Source organism: Cnephaeus nilssonii, assembly GCF_951640355.1.
Source record: "Cnephaeus nilssonii genome assembly, chromosome: 11".
NCBI lineage: Eukaryota > Metazoa > Chordata > Mammalia > Chiroptera > Vespertilionidae > Cnephaeus > Cnephaeus nilssonii.
Genome location: NC_137082.1, coordinates 84,259,134 through 84,280,081, shown reverse-complemented (window position 1 = coordinate 84,280,081; position 20,948 = coordinate 84,259,134). Strand labels below are relative to the sequence as shown.

At 56.2% G+C, this 20,948-nt stretch overlaps 1 protein-coding gene and 1 long non-coding RNA gene across 3 annotated transcripts in view; both read left to right on the top strand.

Annotated features, from left to right (window-relative positions):
• Positions 1–6,381: 6,381 nt before the first annotated feature.
• Positions 6,382–20,948, top strand: part of MYO5B (myosin VB) — a 203,425-nt gene continuing 188,858 nt past the window's right edge. The window contains exon 1 of one of the 2 annotated variants that reach the window (XM_079784567.1): positions 6,382–6,749. In XM_079784567.1, coding sequence (XP_079640693.1) covers positions 6,723–6,749 — 27 coding nt within the window. In that variant the 5' untranslated portion in view covers positions 6,382–6,722. The remainder of the gene's footprint in view (positions 6,750–20,948) is intronic. The other variant, XM_079784566.1, reaches the window with a different exon arrangement.
• Positions 7,437–12,890, top strand: LOC307106738. The gene is made up of 2 exons (XR_013814143.1): positions 7,437–10,785; positions 11,070–12,890. It is a non-coding gene; the product is annotated as an uncharacterized lncRNA (long non-coding RNA).

The following is a 20,948-nucleotide window of genomic DNA, read 5'->3' as shown; positions in this document are numbered from 1 at the left end:
GTGAGAAGTGGACTCAACTCAACCGGAGGATCTGTCTTGGGGCAGGAGGTCAGACCATTCTGGGACAGACCAGAAAGTCCCATACTCCAAATTAGAAAAGGGAACATTTCCTAAACCCCACCAGATTTCAATGGAATTTCAGTTACTGCCCATCACGCATGCTGTGTGGCCAGACCACCTTTCTTCCTTTCTCACCAAGGGCACAGTCTTGATTGCATGATTTAACACTACTAATAACTGGACTATTCACACCAGGAGGAAGAAGGTGCCCTGTTAGGTGACAGGCAACAGGGGCTTCGTGGCTTTGAGAGTTGGTGCCTGGGTGCTCGATTGACTTCTAAGGCCAGTTGAGAGGCCAAAGAACTGAGGGCGGCAGTACACCTGCCTGGCCTGCCAGGAAACTGAATGAGAGGATACAAGCCAGGGCGAGCACTCAGCAAATGCTATGTGCGCAAACTCAGCACCAGAAACAGATCCTAATACGTCTCCTGTCCTTCCAGTGACCCGTGTAACTGCTCACACGTGCTCAGTTGCTGTTCCTGGTCAAGTGACTTCAGGTCCAGAAGCACAGTATGGCCTTGTCGAGGCTCTAACATCTTCAAACACATTATTATTACTTACCAGTAGCCATTCAGATGTGTGCGGTATTTTACAAGCATTTCTAGTTTGACTTGGTCCTCATTATAGCCATGGGCACTTGACAGGGATTCTTTTTTCCTTTTTGTGATGGAGGTATAACATTCATACAGTAAGATGTGAAAAGTGCAGTGTGGTGAATTTTTCCGAAGGGCTGACTGCAGAGTCTCGCTGCAGCCCAGGAGGCAGCCAGGTCTGGCACCTGACAGGGGACAAGAAGCTGGAGGCAGCTCAGTGATTTGTAGAAAACTGGGGCGGGGAGAATAGGGCCAGATCAGGATTTAGGGCAATTACACCAAACAACAAATCATCTCATCGTAAATCAAATTCCAAGTCTGGGGCCAAGAGCGGGGGAAATTGATGTGCAGCCAAAATGCAAGGGAGGAAATCACCCATATTAAATGTGCTTTCCCAACAACGGGCTGCACACAGGCACCCACTGTCAGGAACTGGGGGGATTCTTCCAGAAATTACTTTTCCTGCCAGAGGAGCCACCCAGGCCAGTCCCATTACAGAGTAAAAACTACAAAAATCAAGCTCTCTGGCAGTTCCCACTCTGCCTTCAGACCCCCCTCCCCCCATGACATTCATCTCTTGTCCCAGCTCGGCACCCAGTGGGCAGGACCCCACTTTATAACCCCACCCGCAGACACACCACTCAGGCCCTTTTCTCCCACAAGGACACAGCTGTCCACCTTCTCCCACACCCCCAAGCCAGTTCTCTCTTTTCTGACCCCAAGCTCACCTGGCCTCAGTCCCATGAGTGCCATGCCCGCCCTCACCTGAAGATGCTCTGGCAAACTAGTCTCAGAGACTCAGTGACTCAGGTTTGGACCGAGAGCTCCATGGACAAACCCCCTTAGGGCGCCGTGCCACCGCGAGACCGCTTCAGACGGATTGCGGCCTTCCGTTATTTCATCGTGAACTCGAACATCAGGAAAGTCAGTTCCTGCAGTGGCGTCTCTGGGTCAAAGGGACTGTGCATTTCCATGTCTGATCATAATTGCCAAGCAGCCAGCAAGATCCCGCCCATGCTACTCACTAGAAGCAGTTGGATGATGGATCCGGGCTCAGTTATGGGAGGATGAACCTGACCCCTGTGGGTTTCTTCAGGTGTTTTGTACACAAAGAGTGTATGTTTTAAGTCACACCGGAAATGCCAGAATATTTGCTGACACATCTGAAAGGATGGAAAGACAGGAAGCTAGACAAGTTGGCGGTGGTTACCACCCAGTCGTTGGTGCAGCAGCGCGGTGTCTCCGGGGTCTGTCAGAGCTCCCAGGCCAGCACTCCGCGCCTGCTCTCCCGCATGTGGGTGGAGGGCTTGATTGCACTGTCCACACGCCCAGCTTGGAACGTGCCGGCAAGCAGATTACCTCATTTCTTACCTCTCAAAGCGCGTGCCATGCGGATCATAGAAGTGTGTGTCTTCAGTCGGAACAAAGTTTAATTTTGCATTGTAGTCAGAGTTTGGTGGCCCGAGGGTGACAGTTCACAGTGCCCCCTCAGTCTGCCATGGGACACTGACTAAGAACCACTGACCCAAAGCCAAGAAGATCCCCAGGGAGGAGCAGGAGTCCTGGGAGGAGAGTAATCAGAGCATTAGGAATCGGGAAGCAAAGTAGAAGCAGGTCCCAGCATCTAGGAGGGAATGTTGCGAATATTGGAACAAAGTTAGGAAACGGGGGCTTAAAACTGGTAGCAGCTCCGAGGCTGAGCCTGCCTGTGGCGGTGCCGAGGGGTGAGGAGTGGGGAGCCAGGAGCTGGACCGCTGAGACTCTCACCGCTGGTGGACTGAGCTTTGAGACCAGCTTGAGCAGAACGACAAGATGCTTGAGTCAGAAGATGACTTATGTGTGTGAGAATCTCCCAGCCTAATTTATGGAGTAACACATGTTGAAATAGAAAGAGACCGTAAATGTTTAGTTAGAGCATAAAAATAAAATTCTCAATGATATGCTTCCCCACGCTCCAAAGCTGTCCAGGCCGGGGATGCGAATATCATCGGAGGTGCCAGCAGGTGGTTACTGATGGGCGGGCCCTCACGGTGTGGCCTTGCAGAGGCTCTCCACCTTGGCCCTGCTTTAGAATCACCCAGAAGTGTTCACAGCCCACACCCCACAACAATTAAACTGGAGCTTCTAGGAGGAGGCACAGGGCTCAGTTTTTGGGGAGTGATTCCCAGGTGATTCCAATGTGCAGCCAAGACTGAGAACCATGTTCTTCAAGCATGGGGAGGATTTGGAAACAGAAAGCATGTGATTTACAGGGTTCTTTAATTAATGCAAGCTCTGAGGTCCATCCTTAGACCAACCTCTGGCTCTGACTCCCTCTCACTTTACCTCAGGACACAAGGAAGTCTCATCTGGAATCAGGTGGAAACTTGGGCCCCACAGCAAGACCCTGGTTCAGGGGTTCAATTTTGATTTATTCATGGGTGCTATGGGGTGAAGGGCATGCTTTCTGAGCAAGCTGGATGGGGAGAGATTGTGAGTGAAATTCTCTGCTACTCAAGCCGGGCCTGTACCCTATTATCAGCCTCCTAGCTCTTCCCAGAAATGTTCAGGCTGCTCCCAGCCACGGACCAGCTGTGTGGCTTTGGGCAGATCCTGGCCCCTCTCTGAGCCTCAGTTTTCTTTCTTTAAATTTATTGATTGATTTTTTTTAGAGAGAGGAAAAGAAGGAGGGAGGGAGGAAGGGAGGGAGAAAGAAAGAGAGAAACATTGATTTGTTGTTCCATTTTTCTATGCATTCATTGGTTGATTTTTGTATGTACCTGACTGGGGATTGAACCTACAACCTTGGTGTATTGGGACGATGTTCTAACCAACTGAGCTACGGGCCAGGGACTGAACCTCAGTTTTCTCATTTGTAAAATGAGACAGTTGGACATTGGCCTGTTGGAAAGATCAGGGAATTATGAAATATTGAAAATGATAGGAAAAGCAAATATAAAACTAGCTATTGGGAAAAGTGTCCAGAAGAGGGTGCAAGATGCTCTGGATGAACTATTTGTGGCTCCGCCATCCTCTGGAAAGGGGTCCTGTAGCCGATTACTTGGGAGCCAGGAAGAATGAGGAGGACTAGAGGCTCAGAATGAGGTTAGTGGGTGTGCAGGCTGTGGGCATGCAGGCTGTTGGAGCTGCATGTACTCCGAGCCATGCCACCTCATTTCTCTCCTCCCTTCTCTGCTCCCCAATAGCTTTGTCATGTCATCCTGCAGGAGGGCGTCATTACAGTTACTTATACCACAGCCCTCGGCCTTGTGAACAGCTGCTGTGAGCAGAGATTTCGGAGGTTCTGGAGAAGCAGAGAAATACCCTCTCCCTCTTCCCCCAGAAAAGAAGCCAGTCCTTTTGCAGCAGAGTCAGATGCCTGGTGGGGACCAAAGCCTTTCATTCCATTTAGGATTAAAGTCCAGCTGCCAGCGAACCCCTTCTAAAGGGTGCACAGGACTTGCAGCCGGACTGAGTTGTAAAGGACTTAACAGCAGACTTCCAGGGAGCCAGCTTTGAGAAGGGGCTTTGTTCCCTGCGGTTAGCCTTACACGTATGGCGTGCAGCACTGGTGACAACAGCTCTAAACTCGCTTTGGTGTCAGGAACCAGGCGTATGGAGGGCAGCCACCAGGCACAACCAGGGGGGTGCAGCCTACCCTCCCAGCGGTAGACTCTGCACCATCCTGGACAGTGATAATCCAGCCTGACTTCTCCAGGGCCACGGGCTCCCTTCTCATGAGATGCCTGTTCCTCTCCTGGCCGGTTCTTATTTCTCTCTCATGGCTGTCCACCTACCGCCCGGAAACTCCCTCCCTGTGGCCCGGCTCTGGCCTCCACTCAGCAGAACCAGCCGAATCTCTCGCCACATGGCAGATTTTCAAATATCTGAAAACAGTTATGGCATCCCCGTCTCCCTTGGTGAGTGCCCGGCCCTCACCACTCCTCATGCGAAACCTCCTGGAGAGGGTTGCTCTGAGGCTCAGACAAGGTCACAGAAGTAAACCACGTGGCAAGCTTCCTTGGCAGTATGATTGAAAGGAGGGGAAGAGCGCATTTGATTGTGGGATTAGACATTCACAAGGCTCTGGCCAAGAGCAGTATTCTCCTTGGAGATGGGGTGCAGTTTCATCAGCATGAACTGAGTTTTTAAGTTGTGCAGGTCTGGTGGGAGCTAGGAAGTTGGAACTGAGTTGGGGCTGGGGAGAAAGGATGGAAGCAAATCTTTTAGAATTACGGAGCTTAAAACACTCAGGTGCTCAGGTCCACTCCGCCAATATATCAGAATCCCTGAAGGTGTGTGTGTGTGTGTGGGTTCCTTAGAGCGGTTCTAGCTCCCCAGGTGAGTTACATGGGGACCCTGCACTCCAGGTGGGAAGGTCTTACGTAGGATGCACTTAAGACCCCTTCCAGGGTGTGGGGCTCTAGAGCAGCCGCCCCAGTGGTGCAGATGGCCCCCTGGCTGAGAGCCACCTTCAGACCCGACCCTCCCTCAGGCACTTCCAGAAAACCAGGGCCTTCTCTCCTGTATGTCTGCTCCCCTCCCCCAACTCCACCCACTCCTGCCAGTTTTTTCCCTTTTTGGCTGAAATGTCTACTCCTTAAATTTTTTTTTTGTTTATCCTCAGACGAGGGTATTTTTCCCATTGGTTTTTAGAGAGAGAGGAGGAGAGAGAAAGAGATAGAGAGAAACATCAATGTGAGAGTGACACAGGGATGGTTGCCTCCCGCATGCCTCCAACCAGGGCCAGGCCTGAGCCTGCAAAGGAGGTACGTGCCCTTGACCGGAATGGAACCCGGTTGCTTCAGTCCCAGGGCTGATGCTCTATCCACTGAGCCAAACCGACTGGGCATGTCTACTCTTTTGTTTATCTTCCCGTTTGGCTGAAATGTCTACTCTTTTTTGTTGCTGTTAATCTTCACAGAGAATATTTTTTCCATTAACTTTTTTAGAGAGAGGAAAGGGGGCAAGGAGGAGAGGTGCAGGGAGAGGGAGAAACACCTATGTGAGAGAGACACACATTGACTCACTGCCTTCTGCTCTGGACTGGGTATCGACCCTGGGAGCCTTCGGTGCGTGGCTGAACCGTCTCCTCCGCTGAAGTAGAAGAGGGAGGGGAGCTGCAGCAGGCAGCCAGCGCCACTGGCAGGAGGCAAAACCGCACGTGGTGGGCAGGGAGCGGGAGAGGGGCTGGGGGCGGGAGAGGGGCTGGCAGTGCGCGGGGAGAGGAGAGAAAGTGTAGACTTCCTAGAAAAGCACACTCTCCTCTGGGCTGGGTGGTGCCCACCCACCTGGAAGCTGCGGGGAAAACCGCCAAGTGGAGGGACACAGCCCCACCTTTCTGAGAACGCAGGGCGTCCGGCTCGGCGGGAGACGACCTCTGGCAGAGCCAAGACACCCAGCAGCCACCTACGACACCACTGGGTTTGAGTAAAGAAAACAGGAGCTACTGTGACATCTCCTTCGATTCCTCTCGGCCCCTCTCGGCTCTTCCCCCTTTTCCTGGTCGGCACTGCGGCCCCGCCCCGCCTCCCGGGCACAGCGCGCGGACCGGAGCGAGGGCGGCAGGTGCGGCCCCGGCGCGCACCTGTCCCGCGGCGCCCGCGTCCAGCAGGGGGCGGCCCGCGCCCGCCGCTCGCCCTCCCCGCCCCGGGCCAGGAGGACCCCGCGGCGACGGGGGGCGGAGGGCGCGCCCAGCCCGGCCCTGCAGGGCGCCAGGCGGCGGCGGCGGCGGCGGCAGCGCCCGGGCCGCCGGCTCCCACGCCCGCCCGCCTCCTCCCTCGCCCGCCCGCGCGCACCGCCTCCCATACCTGCGCGGGGAGCGGCCGCTCCGCCCCCGCCGCCCCGGCCCGGCCGCAGGACGCCGCCGCGGAGTAAAGGTCGCGGCGGGGAGCTGCCGGCCGCGCGCCTCCAGGAAGCGGCGGGCAGGTCGGGGACGGGGCCGCGGAGCACAAACTCGCCCCAGCCGGGAAGATGGCGCCAGGCGGGCGGGCCGCGGACTGAGCCGCCGGGCCGAGGAGCCGACCCGCCTGCGCCCGGGCGCGAGCGAGGCCGTCCGCGGGCACGGGCCCCGGCTCCCGGCCGCGGGTCATGTCGCTCAGCGAGCTCTACAGCCAGGTGGGTGCGGGCGGGTGCGGGTGCGGGCGCGGGCGGGGGCGGGGGCGCAGGTGAGGGCGGCGCGGGCCAGCGCGGACCCCGGCGCCCGCTCCGCGGCTCGTGGAGACGGAGCGCGGCCGGACCCTCCCCCACCCTCCGCCGTCCCCGCCGGCCCCGCCGGCCCCGAACTTCGGCGCTGGAGAAAGTTTGCCGTCCGGGAGCGCCGCACGCCCGGCCGCGGCTCTGCCCGGCGCCCCCGCCCCGCCGCCCGCCGTCGCGCTCTCTCCCCGAGCCGCGGGGCGCCGCCGCCAGCTCCCGGGCCGCGCGTGGAGACAGCCCCCCGCGGGGGCGCCCATGGGGTCGGGACCCCACCCAGGCGCTCTGCAGCGTGAGCTCCCGAGGCGACCTCCTAAGGTTTCCGAGGGGTCCTTTCCTCCCGCATACCTGCGAGGGGGACCCCGGACTTGGGGGCAGTTCCTCCACCTCGGGGTGGAGAGAGACGGGGTCCCAACCTGGTGTCAGGGTGCGGCGGCCGGAGGCGGGTGGGGGAGGGGTGAGCCGCGGGGCAGCGCGAGGTGCTCCCAGGATCTCCGAGGCGCGTTCACCCCCCTCCCCCCCGGAGCGCACGCCGGGCGGCTTCAGTGCTGCGGGGAGGGGTCGGAGGAACGCAGAGCGGGGGAGGGGGGAGGGGGGAGGGGGAGAGGGGGTTCCGGGTGCCCGCCAGGTGGGTGGATGCGTGGGGACAAGGGCGGCGGGCGGACACTCCCGCGTCCACGCAGTGGCTGCGGGGAAAGTCGGGACCCGCCGCTTCCCGAGCACCGTGGCCGGGCCCCTCGGGGTCCCTCCGGGTTCAGCTTGGCGCTGGGGTGGGGGGACAGGGGCCTTTAAAGACGCACCCGGCCCCCCCCCCCCTCCTCCTAAAATAAGTTTCGATGTCCCGACGCTTCGCCTGCGTTGTGGCCGGGACGCTTTTGACGGTGTCTGCGCGCGCGTCCGGGTGCGGAGCGGGGCGGGGCGGGGGCCGGGGAGTGGGGTGCGGGTCCCAGCTCCCGGCCGGGCCGCAGGTCTGCGCGGAGGGGGAAGCGCTACTTCCGCTTCCCCACCTGGCGGGGCCGGGGCGCTGCCCCGCGTGGGCCAGACCTCCTGCGGGCGGGCCGGCTCCTTTCCTTCGGCGAATTCCCTAACGCCGCCTCCTTTGGGGGGGCAGGGGGGCGGGGCCGAACTGCGAGGGCACGAGGTGGCCACCGAGGGTGTCACCTGTGCGGGGTGGGCTCTGAGCTGCCTCGGACACCCCCCCCCCCCCACCTGCCCCGCCAGATGGGAGAGGAGGGGCTGAGGCCCCAGCCCGCGCGCGAACCCTCTCCCCCCACCCCCTTCCCCGGGCGGAGCTCCCAGCTCAGGCTTCCAGTTCTTTCCGGGGAGCCGGCCTCAGGGACTGCCCTGGGGGCTGGGACCAGGGGTGCAGGGCAAACCCGGACCTGAGTGTAAGGCGCCGAGCTCGGTCCCACAAAGCGCTCCCAGGTGCCGGTCGCGCCCCCAAGGAGCACGAGTGATGGGGTGAGTGCACCTGCAGCGCATCACCGGGTCCTCCCATCGGGCCTAAGAGTGAGCCCTTCCCATTGGAGCCTCCTCAGTGCTCATGTGGAAAGAGGAGCATTCACGTTGGATTGCTTCTAAAGACAGCACGTTCAGAGGAAAACACATCAGTCTTAATTAGAAAGGAGCATGTTGCAGGCTAACCGGGAATGGTGAGGTAGCGGGAGCCTGGCCCAGGTGGTAGGTGCTTGTCCGGGCTTCAGGAGGTGGGCAGCACTGCTCACCGGGAACAGGGGACGGGAGGACACGCCAGACGTGCGGCTTCATTCGTGTGAGGGTTTGGCATCACCCGGAGGAGCTGTGAGGAGTTCTCCCTCGGGCTGTGGGGGGCTGGGCCTTGCTCTGGTAAAGGGTTGTTAGATGTGGGAATCTGAAGGGGATGCTTCTGTGGCCTACGCAGTCGCCCAGCCTGTGTCTGGGGCAGTGGCTTCTCCCTGGCAGTGAAACCCATGCCTGACTGAGAAGCCGCCGCATTGTTTTCTCCCCACCATCACCCCACTTGCCAGGCTGGATTCTCGGGGTGCGTGTGAATCATGAGGTAGACAGAGAAGCTGCCGGCTCCTCTGATTCTCTGGGTTCCGGAGGAGATGACTTGCTCATGTTAGAACAGGATCAAAATGGCCCGCGTTCCCTTCTATTCTTAACCTGCGAGGGGGCTTGTCTCACGAGGAACGCTGGCTCCAGGCACGCACTTCCCGTGGATTTTGCAGGATGGAAAGAATTACCCATCACACCCACAGCATTGATAACGGGGACGGACATTTTAAGGCCCTTTATTGATTATACCTGTTGCTTTGGCGATACAGTTGGAAGATGTTGTTATTGGAATGAGACAGATGTTGTTATTGGAATGAGACAGATGTTGTCACTGGGATGAGACACATGTTTCCGTCTGTAAGTAAGCTGTAAGTATACGCAGTCTCAGGGTTTCAGGTAAGGACTTAATCTGCTATCTGTTCCCGGCTATCTAAGAGAGGACGTCTTCCTATTCCCTCCCTCCACGTTGTCAGTCAGCTCTCCAAAGGGCAGCTCGTGTGCGATGTGGATGTATTCCTTTCGGAGTTGATTTTAGTCGTTGGCAAAGGGCACTTCCCATGAGCAGAGCACTCCTGCTTTCGGAAGACCCAGCACCTCGCCCTCCTTGAGAAATCGCCTTCTTGGTGTTGAGGCCTTCCTGGGTGGGAAAGGGACATCGGAGCACATGCCCCGCGCTTGGAGGGTGATGTCAACGTGAGTCAGCCCCATCCACTCTCCCAGCAAGGCGGGCCTGGCCAGGGCTCTCTCATAAGCCACACGAAACTGGCAGGTGGGACGACTCTGCTTCCAGCCCACGGGAAAAGGCAGTGTGGGCTCATGCGATTGGTACAGGCCCCAAACGTGTGCGAGCATGGCGAGTACCGTTTAATGAGGATAATTGCAGAAAATAGTCTGGTTTTTAAAGTGTCAAATCCATAACCTCTGCCTCGGGCTGAGGAATGCAAGTCTTCTCCCACACAAGGGTTGTTCTGGATGAAATTTTAAAAATACTGCTCTTTCAAGTGATAACGCTTTTCAGCATGCTTCTAGCCAGCAGAGTGACTGGAAATCACCAGACTGAAACCTACCTTTAAGTAATCCTTTCCTGCTTGGATTTTAATGGACAGGTGCTGGTTTTTGGGGTGCTGCTAGGGGGTGGCTTTGAGCGCAAGGGCCTTTACTGGAAGGCTCCAGTTTGGGGCCAGTCCTTGGAAAGTAGAACACGCGGGTTTCTCCCGGTACCAGTCCTTCCCTGCCCCGAGGCCCCCCCCCCCCCCCCCTTTCTCCTCTCAGGTGGGCCTATAAACCCAGTGGGCCCTACATGGGCCTGTCGGTCACCATCAGAATTTCAGAGTTTCCGTGCAAATTGTCAGTTCACAGGGCCTGTCCTCTGCCTGCCCGTTGCCTTTATGCACCAATCAAGCGTGACCTGCACCCCCTCCCCTGCCCCCCATTGATAGTCTTTCTCGTGTCACGTCTCCCCGGTTAGGCTGAGATGGGGAGGACAGAGGCGGTATGGAGCACTCGGGAGCCTCCAGTGGGTATCGTGCTCTGCCTTAGTAGGGGCTTGTTTGGGAGATTGTCCCCTAGGTCCCCCCGATCCCTCCCCCCTCCCCCCAAGTCCTGCTGGAACTTTTGTAGCCATTTGCGGACACCCAGGTTCCCCACTCGGGCCTCTGGGAAAAGCTTGCTTTTTAGCTGTCCGTTTCTTCCTGTTTCCTGTTGGTTAAAAGTGTGCCTAATACTGCATTGCATTAGCCGCAGGAGAGTCCCCATCGGAGGCTTTCTGAAGCCCCAGGTCTGGTTGGAGTCGAAGTATATTCTTGCACTTGACTTTGCTTCACCGGAGATGGCATTCTCTCCGTCAGGGGCCAGGGCACCTCGGAGTGGGAACTAGACATGCTGGATTCTGGCAAGATTAGGAAGAATACTATCACTTTCTGTGGTAAGGTTCAGCTGTAAACTACGCTGCTTACAGTATAGAATCCAAATACTGCCTCCCGGAGTGTGTTGATCACAGTACAGACAGGATTTCTCCCGACCTCCCTGTGTCCTGCAGCGGCATTTGTCACGGACTGGGTGATGAGGGAAGAATTACTACAAATCAGGAGACAACCAAGGCCGGGGGGGGGGGGAAGGATCCCACGCCCCCCACCTTCCCTGGGAAGGAGTAGGAACAGTTTGAAAGAAATTATAGACTTAAGCTGTGCTTTCTGTCTTCTGTTATAGGTTTAAAGGGAAATGAAAAAGCAGTTTTCACCATGTGCCCCCTTTCCCTGTTAATACGAATGATCATTGGAACAGTTCATACAGGGCAGGCAAGGCTCGGCTCCGTACCCCCCTCCCAGAAACAGCTACTGTTAACCACTTGTGTGTGGTCTCAGGACCTGGCTGTCAGACACTAGGGTGACTGCTGGGCACTTGAGGTGAGGATGAGCTGGGAGCATACAACACCAGATCTCCAAGATGCAATACAAACATGAATGCTAAATACCTCATTCATACTTAAAAAAATTTTTTTATTGATTTCCGAGAGGAAGGGAGAGGGAGATAGAAACATCAATGATGAGAGAGAATCATTGACCTGCAGCCTCCTGCACACCCCCTACTGGGGATTGAGCCCACAATTCAGGTATGTGCCCTAATGGGGAATTGAACCCTGACCTCCTGGTTCATAGGTGGACACTCAACCACTGAGCCACAATGGCCAAGCCGATGTTTTTTTCTTTCTCTCTTCCCCTCTCTCTTTAAAAAAAAAGTGTCCCAAATATAGGCCCCCAGAGAGGTTCCCGTCTTCAAAAAGGGCTAAATGGCCCTCGCTGGTGTTGGTCAGTGGTTAGAGCATCGGACTGCACACGGGAGGGTCACGGGTTCGATTCCTGGTCAAGGGTATGTACCTAGGTTCCTGGTTCGCTCTCCAACCCCTCCTGGGGCTTGTGCGGAAGGCAGTTAATCCATGTGCCTCTCTCACATCGATGTTTCTCTCTCCCCCTCCCACTCACTGAAAAGCAATGGAAAAAATATCCTCAGGTGAGGATTAGCCAAAAAAAGAAAAAAAGGGTGAGTCTATATGTAACAAAAGAGAGAGATGTACATGCTCCGTGCAAATAAGAGAGTAACATTACTTCTGATTGTAAATGTAGCCATCCTTTCCACTACCTGCTTTCCAGGCACTCTGCCTGCACCGTCTCCCCCTTAAAGCGCCACAGCGGGAGCTTCTCTCTCCCCGCTGTCCACTGGGCATCGCTGCCTAGTGGGCATGTGCCTTCCTAAGCTACGAGTAGAGAAGCTGGGATGAGACTCCTGGAATCGCTCCTCCCCCCCCCCCCCCCCCGCCGTCCACTTAGTCAGAGGTCTTCCCTGTTCTGGGGGCTCCCCGCTCACCGCCTGTCGGCTGGGCACGTGTCTGATGGAAAACGAGCCCACCGTCCGCGCTCGGTGTCCGCGTGGCCCCCTCCCCACAGGGGCACCTCCGCGTGGACCCGAGGAGGCGCTCTGCGGTGTGGGTCCTGGTGTGGCTGCGCCCCGGTGACGCCGTGCTCGTTTGCCGTGGCAGTGACCAAGCCTATGTATCTGCGCGCCAGTTCATGGCTCAGCATGCTCCTCTGGCTGACAGGTATCCGCCGGCTTTCAAGGCGCTGGCCTCCGTGGAGGGTGCTAGCAGGGACACGGGCCCAGCGGGCTTTTCGGTCCTTTGCTGAAGAGGCTCGTCATGAGAAGTCACTGGTTTTTCCCAGAGAGCTTCGGCCATTGTCAGATTCAAATGCACTGGGACCTGGAATGCTGAGAGTGCCGAGAACATCCAGGTGCCTCTGCGTGGAGTTCAAAGAACCAAGCACTGCGAGGCGCAGCCCCGGCTGAGAGACCAGCCTGTGTGAGAGAGAGGCACGGGCCGCAGCGTGCCAGGTCCGCGGGCACGGCGACCGCACCCTGTGCGTGCGTGGGGAAGGGTGGAAAGGTGAGCTAGCTGGACTGGGAGATGGTGCTGTGCTCAGCGCTCGGCTGTGCCCTGGCCTTTCACTTCAGACTCTGCTCCCACTTGCCTTTGCTGGCTGCCCACCCAGACCCCAGGGCAGTCCACCCATGCCATGGTGCGGGCTCCGAACATGGTGCCTGACTTGAGTATACGATGCCCTTGTCATGGGAGGTGTTTTGGAGGAGAACACATACAGAATGATACTGTTTTCATGAATTTCTGAAATCAGCAAAGCAAGCCAGGGAAAGCCAGGGCATGGGAAGGAAAACTGGAATGGTAGTTGGGGGGGTGGTGAGTAAGGGGGGCCGGAGCGGAAGCAGCGCTGGTGGCATCCGCTAGCGAGCGGGGTGAGTGCGCAGGCGTTCATTTTACCACCGCACCTTATCGGTCACGCACCCTAGAAAAGGTGGTGCTGCGGAAAACAGGATGAGCTCCAAAGCCAAATGGGAAAAAGCTTTGAGGTTTTCTGATTCTCCATTTTATTTTTTTTCTTCATTATTTTTTTTTCATGATTCCTCTGGCTGGCTTATTTCGCTTAGCATTCTCCGTTTTACTTTTTTATGTGCATGCCATTGACGGTTGAGCGTCTGTATCGGCAAAACTGCTCTCATCGACGATCTAGGTTGAATCTGATGCTCATATCCCTCCCCGTCGCCAAGATTCAGCTTTTTATATATATATGTATTGGTTTCAGAGAGGAAGGGAGAGAGAGAGAGAAACATGAGTGAGGAGAGAGAATCATGGATCGGCTGCCTCCTGCACCCCCTCTACTGGGGATCCAGCCCACAACTCGGGCGTGTGCCCTGATGGGGAATTGAACCGTGACCTCCTGGTTCCTAGGTTGATGCTCAACCACTGGGCCACGCCGGCGGGCAGATCAGCTTTGCGTGTTGTGGAAAGAGTAAATGCCACTGAGTGGGTTTAAAGCCCACATGTGTGCTGCCCATCTTTCCACTTCGAGGAAAGGCCTTCTCCCAGCAGCGGCTACCTGCACCCTAACGCTGCCTTCTCCGGCCATGGTGGCTTAGAGCACCCAGTGAGGGCCCATCTGCTCCCTCCGGCACTTGCCCACATCCATGGAACGTGAGACCACGCCAGGAGATAATGAAATGTTGTTTTCCTTTCTTATTTCTGTGCCCAGAGGCTTGGCACAAGGTTTGAATGTGGGACAACAGCGAAGCAACATTTGTGGATGTGTACGTTAACTATAGCTGCCTTCTTTCTGAGTATCCTAATTTTACACACAATTTTGAGTACACACGCCTACGTGTCTATCTTCCGCACTCGCCTTCCTATCCTTTACATGAAAAGCATAAGCTCTTTATTTTTTCCCAATTAACTCTCAAGGTTTTATCAGCCGTCTCATCAGAACTCGGCGATATTTGCATGATTGGGTCGAGGCAAACATGAATCTTCCTCATTCCCGCGAGAGCCGACAAAGCAGGTGGCTTTCCGAAGAGACAGCGGTGAACGGGGAGGGGAAAATGGATCGCGCCGTGTTCGCTGTCTTCTCTCCCACAGGGACGGTGATGGTACCCCTCATAGTGTTCCTCCGAAGTTTCAGGCCCTCTTTTGTATTCATTGCGCAGCCAACAGCTGTGCCTGCGCCGTCCGCCTGCCGGGGTGCACGTCCGCGCCCACACGGGAGGCGGGGAGGACGGGCCCGTCGCTGCAGGGCAGCCTTTTGACCGTGCTCTTCCAGTCCAGTGGCTCATTGGGTGTGTGACTAAGCATCAAGGAGGGATTAGTACACTAAAAGGAGATACATGGCTTCATCTCACCTCATCAGATTTAATCACATTCTCAATTGGCCTGTGCTCGCTAATGAGGGCTGATGTTAATTTGTAAAATAAGGAGAATGCGAGTCTCCTCAGCCGCAAACGGTTTCTTTGCCATCAAGCTGCTTGCTCTTTTTAATTGTCATTGTACTGGGCGTGCGTGTGTGCGCGCGTGTGGGCGTGTGTGTGTGTGTAACTGTGTAACAAGCTGCGTGCACTGGAATGATGAGAAGGCCCTTACACCGTGATGAGTTTTATAGCGGACATGCTAGATCCTACCCATCTGCACGAATGCGTTTCCTTTCGGGATAGCCTCTTTGCAGAGGGGTGAGGATACTGGAGTCTGTCAATACCTCGTCTGAAATGGGCTTCAAACCTGATGGTGTGTGTGTCCTTGTTTCGTGTACATGGTGCAATAACTTTATGCCTGGAATGTAGGCTTTCTGTCCTGGAAATGGCCAAGAGTTCTTCAGAGAGCGGAGCTGGTTGAGTGTGGTAGGGATTGACGGACACATTGCTGTTACGGACTAAGTGTGACTTCCGGGTGCTCTCCTATATCTCTGCAGGAGGAGTTACAGCCAGGCCTCGAGGCCTCTCCGTGCTCCATCAGCGTGGAGCTCTCGGGCCGTCTGGAAAAGACTCATTTGCATGTAGCAGTTCTGGTCTGTTTGCTTAAAAAACGTAAAGGCTCACAGAATTTTATAGTTAACACTGACTTTTAGTCCCACTTAACTGTGTGAATATCCACACATAGATGGGTATATATGGGTATGTGATTGCCTTCATGTTATGACAAGTGGAAAGCATTAATAGGTATCTGTGGATTGGATAATCGCATGGAGAGTTTATTCCACTTCCTAAAATGCTCTTTCGAAAGCAGCTGGAAGGAAGCTCTTTGTATGTTCCTTCCCCTGTAATGCTAGGCGCCGAATAGAAGATGAGACAGGAGGATAGCATAGCATTAATCACAGGAGCCAAGAGCTGTAGGCGCTATCCGGTGTCCATCGGGGTGAGTGGGGAAGCAAGATGCGGTCTGACCCTGCGCTGGCGTGTCATTCAGCCTTGCAAAGAAGGACATCCTGGCACATGCTACACCCCGGGCGAGCCTTGAGGATATTACGGTCAGTGAATAATGCAGGCACCAAAGGACACACTCTGTGTGATCCCACGTCCATGAGGTACCTAGCGGAGTCAGAGTCATAGAGACGAGAGTAGAATGGCGGTTGTGGGAGGGAGCGGAGGCCTGAGCTGTACACTGAAGAGGGCAGATCTTACATTGTGCGTTAAACCTCAATAAGACCATAAACTCTAGGGGAAATGGGGCAGGAAAAAGAGAGGTTAGAAGCATAACCTTCCGACTGGATAGACCTGGACTGTGAGCCCTGTTTTCCCCTTTAATCAGCTGTGTGACCTTAGGCAACCACTTAACCTCTGGGCTCCGTTATCTGCAGAACAGGGGTCAGGAGCTCAGGGTATGCTGATGAGATAAGAGGGGAGCTTGGGAGCTGTTGCTAGGAGAAGTCTTGTCCTTGGGGAAGCCCCAGGCCGAGGGCGTGTGGGGTGAGAGTCTGAAGGGCTGGGAAAGTGCTCCGGCTGCTCATTCAGCGGCTGTAGCTTCTCTCTGCAGCCGGCGCCGCCAGCCTTGGACGGCTCCTCTCCCCAGCGGAGCACCAGCCCTGATGGAGAAGCTCCAGGGCTGTGCGCCGGCTTTCCTTTTCGAGGTGTGGGAAGAAAGGAGCAAACGGCATATTAAGGTCCCGGCTTTGAGGACCCCTCCCCCCCATCATCTCAAATCTTCATCCCAAGAGCTTCAGACCTAGACCTGACTGTCCCGTAGCGTACAATCGGGGGGCTTCCCCCACTTTGTGCTGAGAGAGCATCCCACCTGGACACCCCTAGCGGACGCCGGGTCTGTCTTTAGCCCCTCCTGGCACTTGGGGTGCTTGACTATTTTGGTTTCAAGGGCATGTCAAGATGTGGGCTCTATTCTGAGGATGCTCTCAGGAGCCAGGCTTGGCCGGTCTGAGCAATATGGCTTAACAGGCACAGCGCCAGGGAGCCAGGAAGATGCTCGCGACCTCCGGGACTGTAGGGACCAGGTTGTCCTGCCAGCAGCGGGGTGCATTGCCTTCCACGCGGTTGCCATCCCCGGGATGCGGTTGCTACCCCTGACGCTGCTCTTTTTCCTGCCTCTCCCCTCGCCTTTCTGAGCCTCCGGGTCCCGTTCAGATCGGCTCCCCTGCCTGCCTGGGATTTCATGGCTGCCCACTAAGGAGAACAGCTCCGAGGCTTCTGTGGAGGCAGCCCTTGATGGGGGCACCTGGTCCGGGTGGCGCTGCCTCAGGGAGCTTCCCAAGGTGGCCCCGTCCCCAGGAACCGAGCCTTTTCCTCAGCAGAGGCTGCGGGGGTTGCAGGCATGGGAGCCATGGTTTTCCCACGTGCTGGTACCTCAGAAGGACCCCCCTCCCCCCCCAGAGCCAGTGGAAAGGTAGATGCTGCCTTTCACCCCGTCAAGTAGGATGGGGGAGGCTTTTGCTGGGCCTGGTTTCATTTCTGGCCAGATCCTGGTCATTTGTGGTACTCGCACCCTCCTGCCAGAGTTCCTACTCTGGACTCTGACTACCATCACCTCCTGCCTTGGATTCGGGCGATGGTTCCCAGGTCTCACTTGCTCTCACACCCTGAAAACAGTGCTGGGATGTGGACCTTCCAGTCTGCGATGACAGACAGCCCAGTAATAACCCTTTTCCTTTTCGGGTTTTGTCCATCTCTGCTGAACGCGTTCTAGGTCCTTTTTCTCCAGTTGCTTCCTCGGCTTCCTCCCCCCGCCCCCCACATTCCTTACCCTCTGTAATCCATCCTTAATAAAGGCCCCAGGGACCGCCCGCTGTTCCCATCCCTGCAGTCTGCCTGGCTGTGTGAAACCAAACCCCCCTCGGCTTGCCGCTGGGGTTACCCAGCACGCAGCCCCGTGGGGAGTTCTTGCTGAATGGGACAGACGCTGAGGGGGTCCGTCTGAACTGCTCACGCCGCAATGTGAACCATCTCAGACATCAGAAACGGCCTCAGTGCCAGCCAGAGGGGTGCCGTGCGTGCGGGGCTGTCAGTAACACCAGCAGCCCCGGAACTGGAGCCGGTGTCTAAAGCCCCGGGGCCAAGTGCAGCCGCTCGCTCGTTAGTTAGGCTGCGCCTGCCCTGCCCGTGGTGCCAGCCGGTCAGCCCTGGGCTTAAGGCTGGAATGTAAAGTCGCGCCTTGTGCTTCTTGGGCTTTGCCAGCGGCTCAGTGGCCGCGCCTCCCTGCTGAGCTCTGTTTATGCGTCTCAGGTTTTTTCTGTTACTGGGCAAGGCGGACACCTTAAGAAATGGTCATTTTTCACGTCCTTACTCCCCGTGGCAAACGGCGGTTAATCTAGCAGCTCGTTCACGGCAGGGCGGTGGGGAAGTGGGTAGTTTCCAGGGGTACAGTCGGTGATCTAAGTGTTACACAGGTAGAGGCAGCATCGATGCCACCACATGCCCGTTGGGGCTGGGAGCTCTGCGCTGAGGCAAGCTGTCTGGGCCAAGAATTCCATCTTCAGCTGCTCCTGTGAGCCAGGACCGCCCCCCCCCCCCCCCACGGCCGAGGGGACTTCCACTCCGGGTCTCGGGGGGTTGGGCAGTGTTGTGTAGCAGACAGACAGGTGCGGGTTTTCTTGATGTAGGCACAGTGTGGGCATGAACGGTGCATGAGATGTAGCTCTTACTAAGGAGCTCACAGTTATATTCAGTTTGGCGCCATCCAGGGGAGTGTATCCATCCAGGGGAGTGTATCCATCCAGGGGAGTGTATCCATCCAGGGGAGTATCCATCCAGGGGAGTGTATCCATCCAGGGGAGTGTATCCATCCAGGGGAGTGTATCCATCCAGGGGAGTGTTATCCATCCAGGGGAGTGTATCTATCCAGGGGAGTGTATCCATCCAGGGGAGTATCCATCCAGGGGAGTGTTATCCATCCAGCGGAGTGTATCCATCCAGGGGAGTGTATCCATCCAGGGGAGTGTATCCATCCAGGGGAGTGTATCCATCCAGTGGAGTGTATCCATCCAGCGGAGTGTATCCATCCAGGGGAGTGTATCCATCCAGGGGAGTGTATCCATCCAGCGGAGTGTTATCCATCCAGGGGAGTGTATCCATCCAGTGGAGTGTATCCATCCAGCGGAGTGTATCCATCCAGGGGAGTGTATCCATCCAGGGGAGTGTATCCATCCAGCGGAGTGTTATCCATCCAGGGGAGTGTATCCATCCAGTGGAGTGTATCCATCCAGGGGAGTGTATCCATCCAGTGGAGTGTATCCATCCAGCGGAGTGTATCCATCCAGGGGAGTGTATCCATCCAGGGGAGTGTATCCATCCAGCGGAGTGTTATCCATCCAGGGGAGTGTATCTATCCAGCGGAGTGTATCCATCCAGGGGAGTATCCATCCAGGGGAGTGTTATCCATCCAGCGGAGTGTATCCATCCAGGGGAGTGTATCCATCCAGGGGAGTGTATCCATCCAGGGGAGTGTATCCATCCAGTGGAGTGTATCCATCCAGCGGAGTGTATCCATCCAGGGGAGTGTATCCATCCAGGGGAGTGTATCCATCCAGCGGAGTGTTATCCATCCAGGGGAGTGTATCCATCCAGTGGAGTGTATCCATCCAGCGGAGTGTATCCATCCAGGGGAGTGTTATCCATCCAGGGGAGTGTATCCATCCAGGGGAGTGTATCCATCCAGGGGAGTGTATCCATCCAGTGGAGTGTATCCATCCAGCGGAGTGTATCCATCCAGGGGAGTGTATCCATCCAGGGGAGTGTATCCATCCAGCGGAGTGTTATCCATCCAGCGGAGTGTATCCATCCAGCGGAGTGTATCCATCCAGCGGAGTGTATCCATCCAGGGGAGTGTTATCCATCCAGGGGAGTGTATCCATCCAGGGGAGTGTATCCATCCAGCGGAGTGTATCCATCCAGGGGAGTGTTATCCATCCAGGGGAGTGTATCCATCCAGGGGAGTGTTATCCATCCAGGGGAGTGTATCCATCCAGGGGAGTGTATCCATCCAGCGGAGTATCCATCCAGGGGAGTGTATCCATCCAGGGGAGTGTATCCATCCAGGGGAGTGTATCCATCCAGCGGAGTGTATCCATCCAGGGGAGTGTATCCATCCAGGGGAGTGTACCATCCAGGGGAGTGTATCCATCCAGGGGAGTGTATCCATCCAGCGGAGTGTATCCATCCAGCGGAGTATCGGTGAGGCATTTGACCAAGGTGATAAGCTTGGTGGGATGTGGCCCGTTGAGTAGGAAGCTGGTGACCTGGGATGGGGTGGGAACTGGGTGGAGGGGGGCCATGGGGTGATAAAAAGGGGAACAGCGGTATTGCTATCAACAATAAAGATTAATAAATACATTAATTTTTAAGAAGTTGGTGAGATTCCTTAGCTCTCCTGTCCGCCCCTCGGTGTGCCCCCTGTCTCCTGCCGGAGCGTGGAGGCGGGCAGGTCCCAGGTCTGGCACACACTTGAGTGCGAGGTGACGAGGGTCAGAGTTCCTTCAGCAGGGCTTCCCGCCTGCAGAGCCGTCCCCTCGGAGTCTCCACAAGCTCCCTGGAACAGGAGCCCGTTTGTTCACCTGGAAAACCGCCTTCCTCCTCCGGCCTCGGGGGCGGGAGACTTGCTTGCTGGAGAGGGGGGGTTGGGGGTAAACAGGCTGATCGCATGGGGCAGGGTAGGGCCGAAGCTCTGTTTGCACGGGTAGCCCTTCAAGATGGAGAGAACAACAAATGGCGATATCAAAGCATAGTCCTCAGAAAGCACCGTGCCATTTGGGCAGGAAGGCAGAGCTGGGGGTGCGTAAACATCCCAACAAGGTGTCTGCTAGCGCTTACCGAGTGTGTTTACTACCACGCAATCTTTTAAAAACTGAGTTCCTCAGGAGATGGAAATGCAGTCGTACCCCAGGCCTGAAGAATTTGCATGGAGCTTTGCAGGGTGCCCCCCCCAGCCCCCCTCCGTACGCGGAGCGGTACCTTCCCTCCTGCCACCTGGTCCTTTGTTGCAGCTTGTTCTTGAGAACAGAGTTAGTTTAGCAGCAACTGTTGGTTGGTTTGTGTTGTAAGATGGCCTCATTTCTGTAACATTAGGATGGTCCTGATTCATGTCACTGCTTTAGTTTTACTGTTTTGAGTGTTTTAAATGAGTGTCATACAAAGTTCTTTGAAAGCGTGATGTTCATAGTCTCCCTTGTAAAACGGCATTTTTAAATCCGAAATGAATATGTTAACTCTGCTTTGCCTGATGCTGGTGTTCTAAGGCGACTTCAGATGTAACCAGGA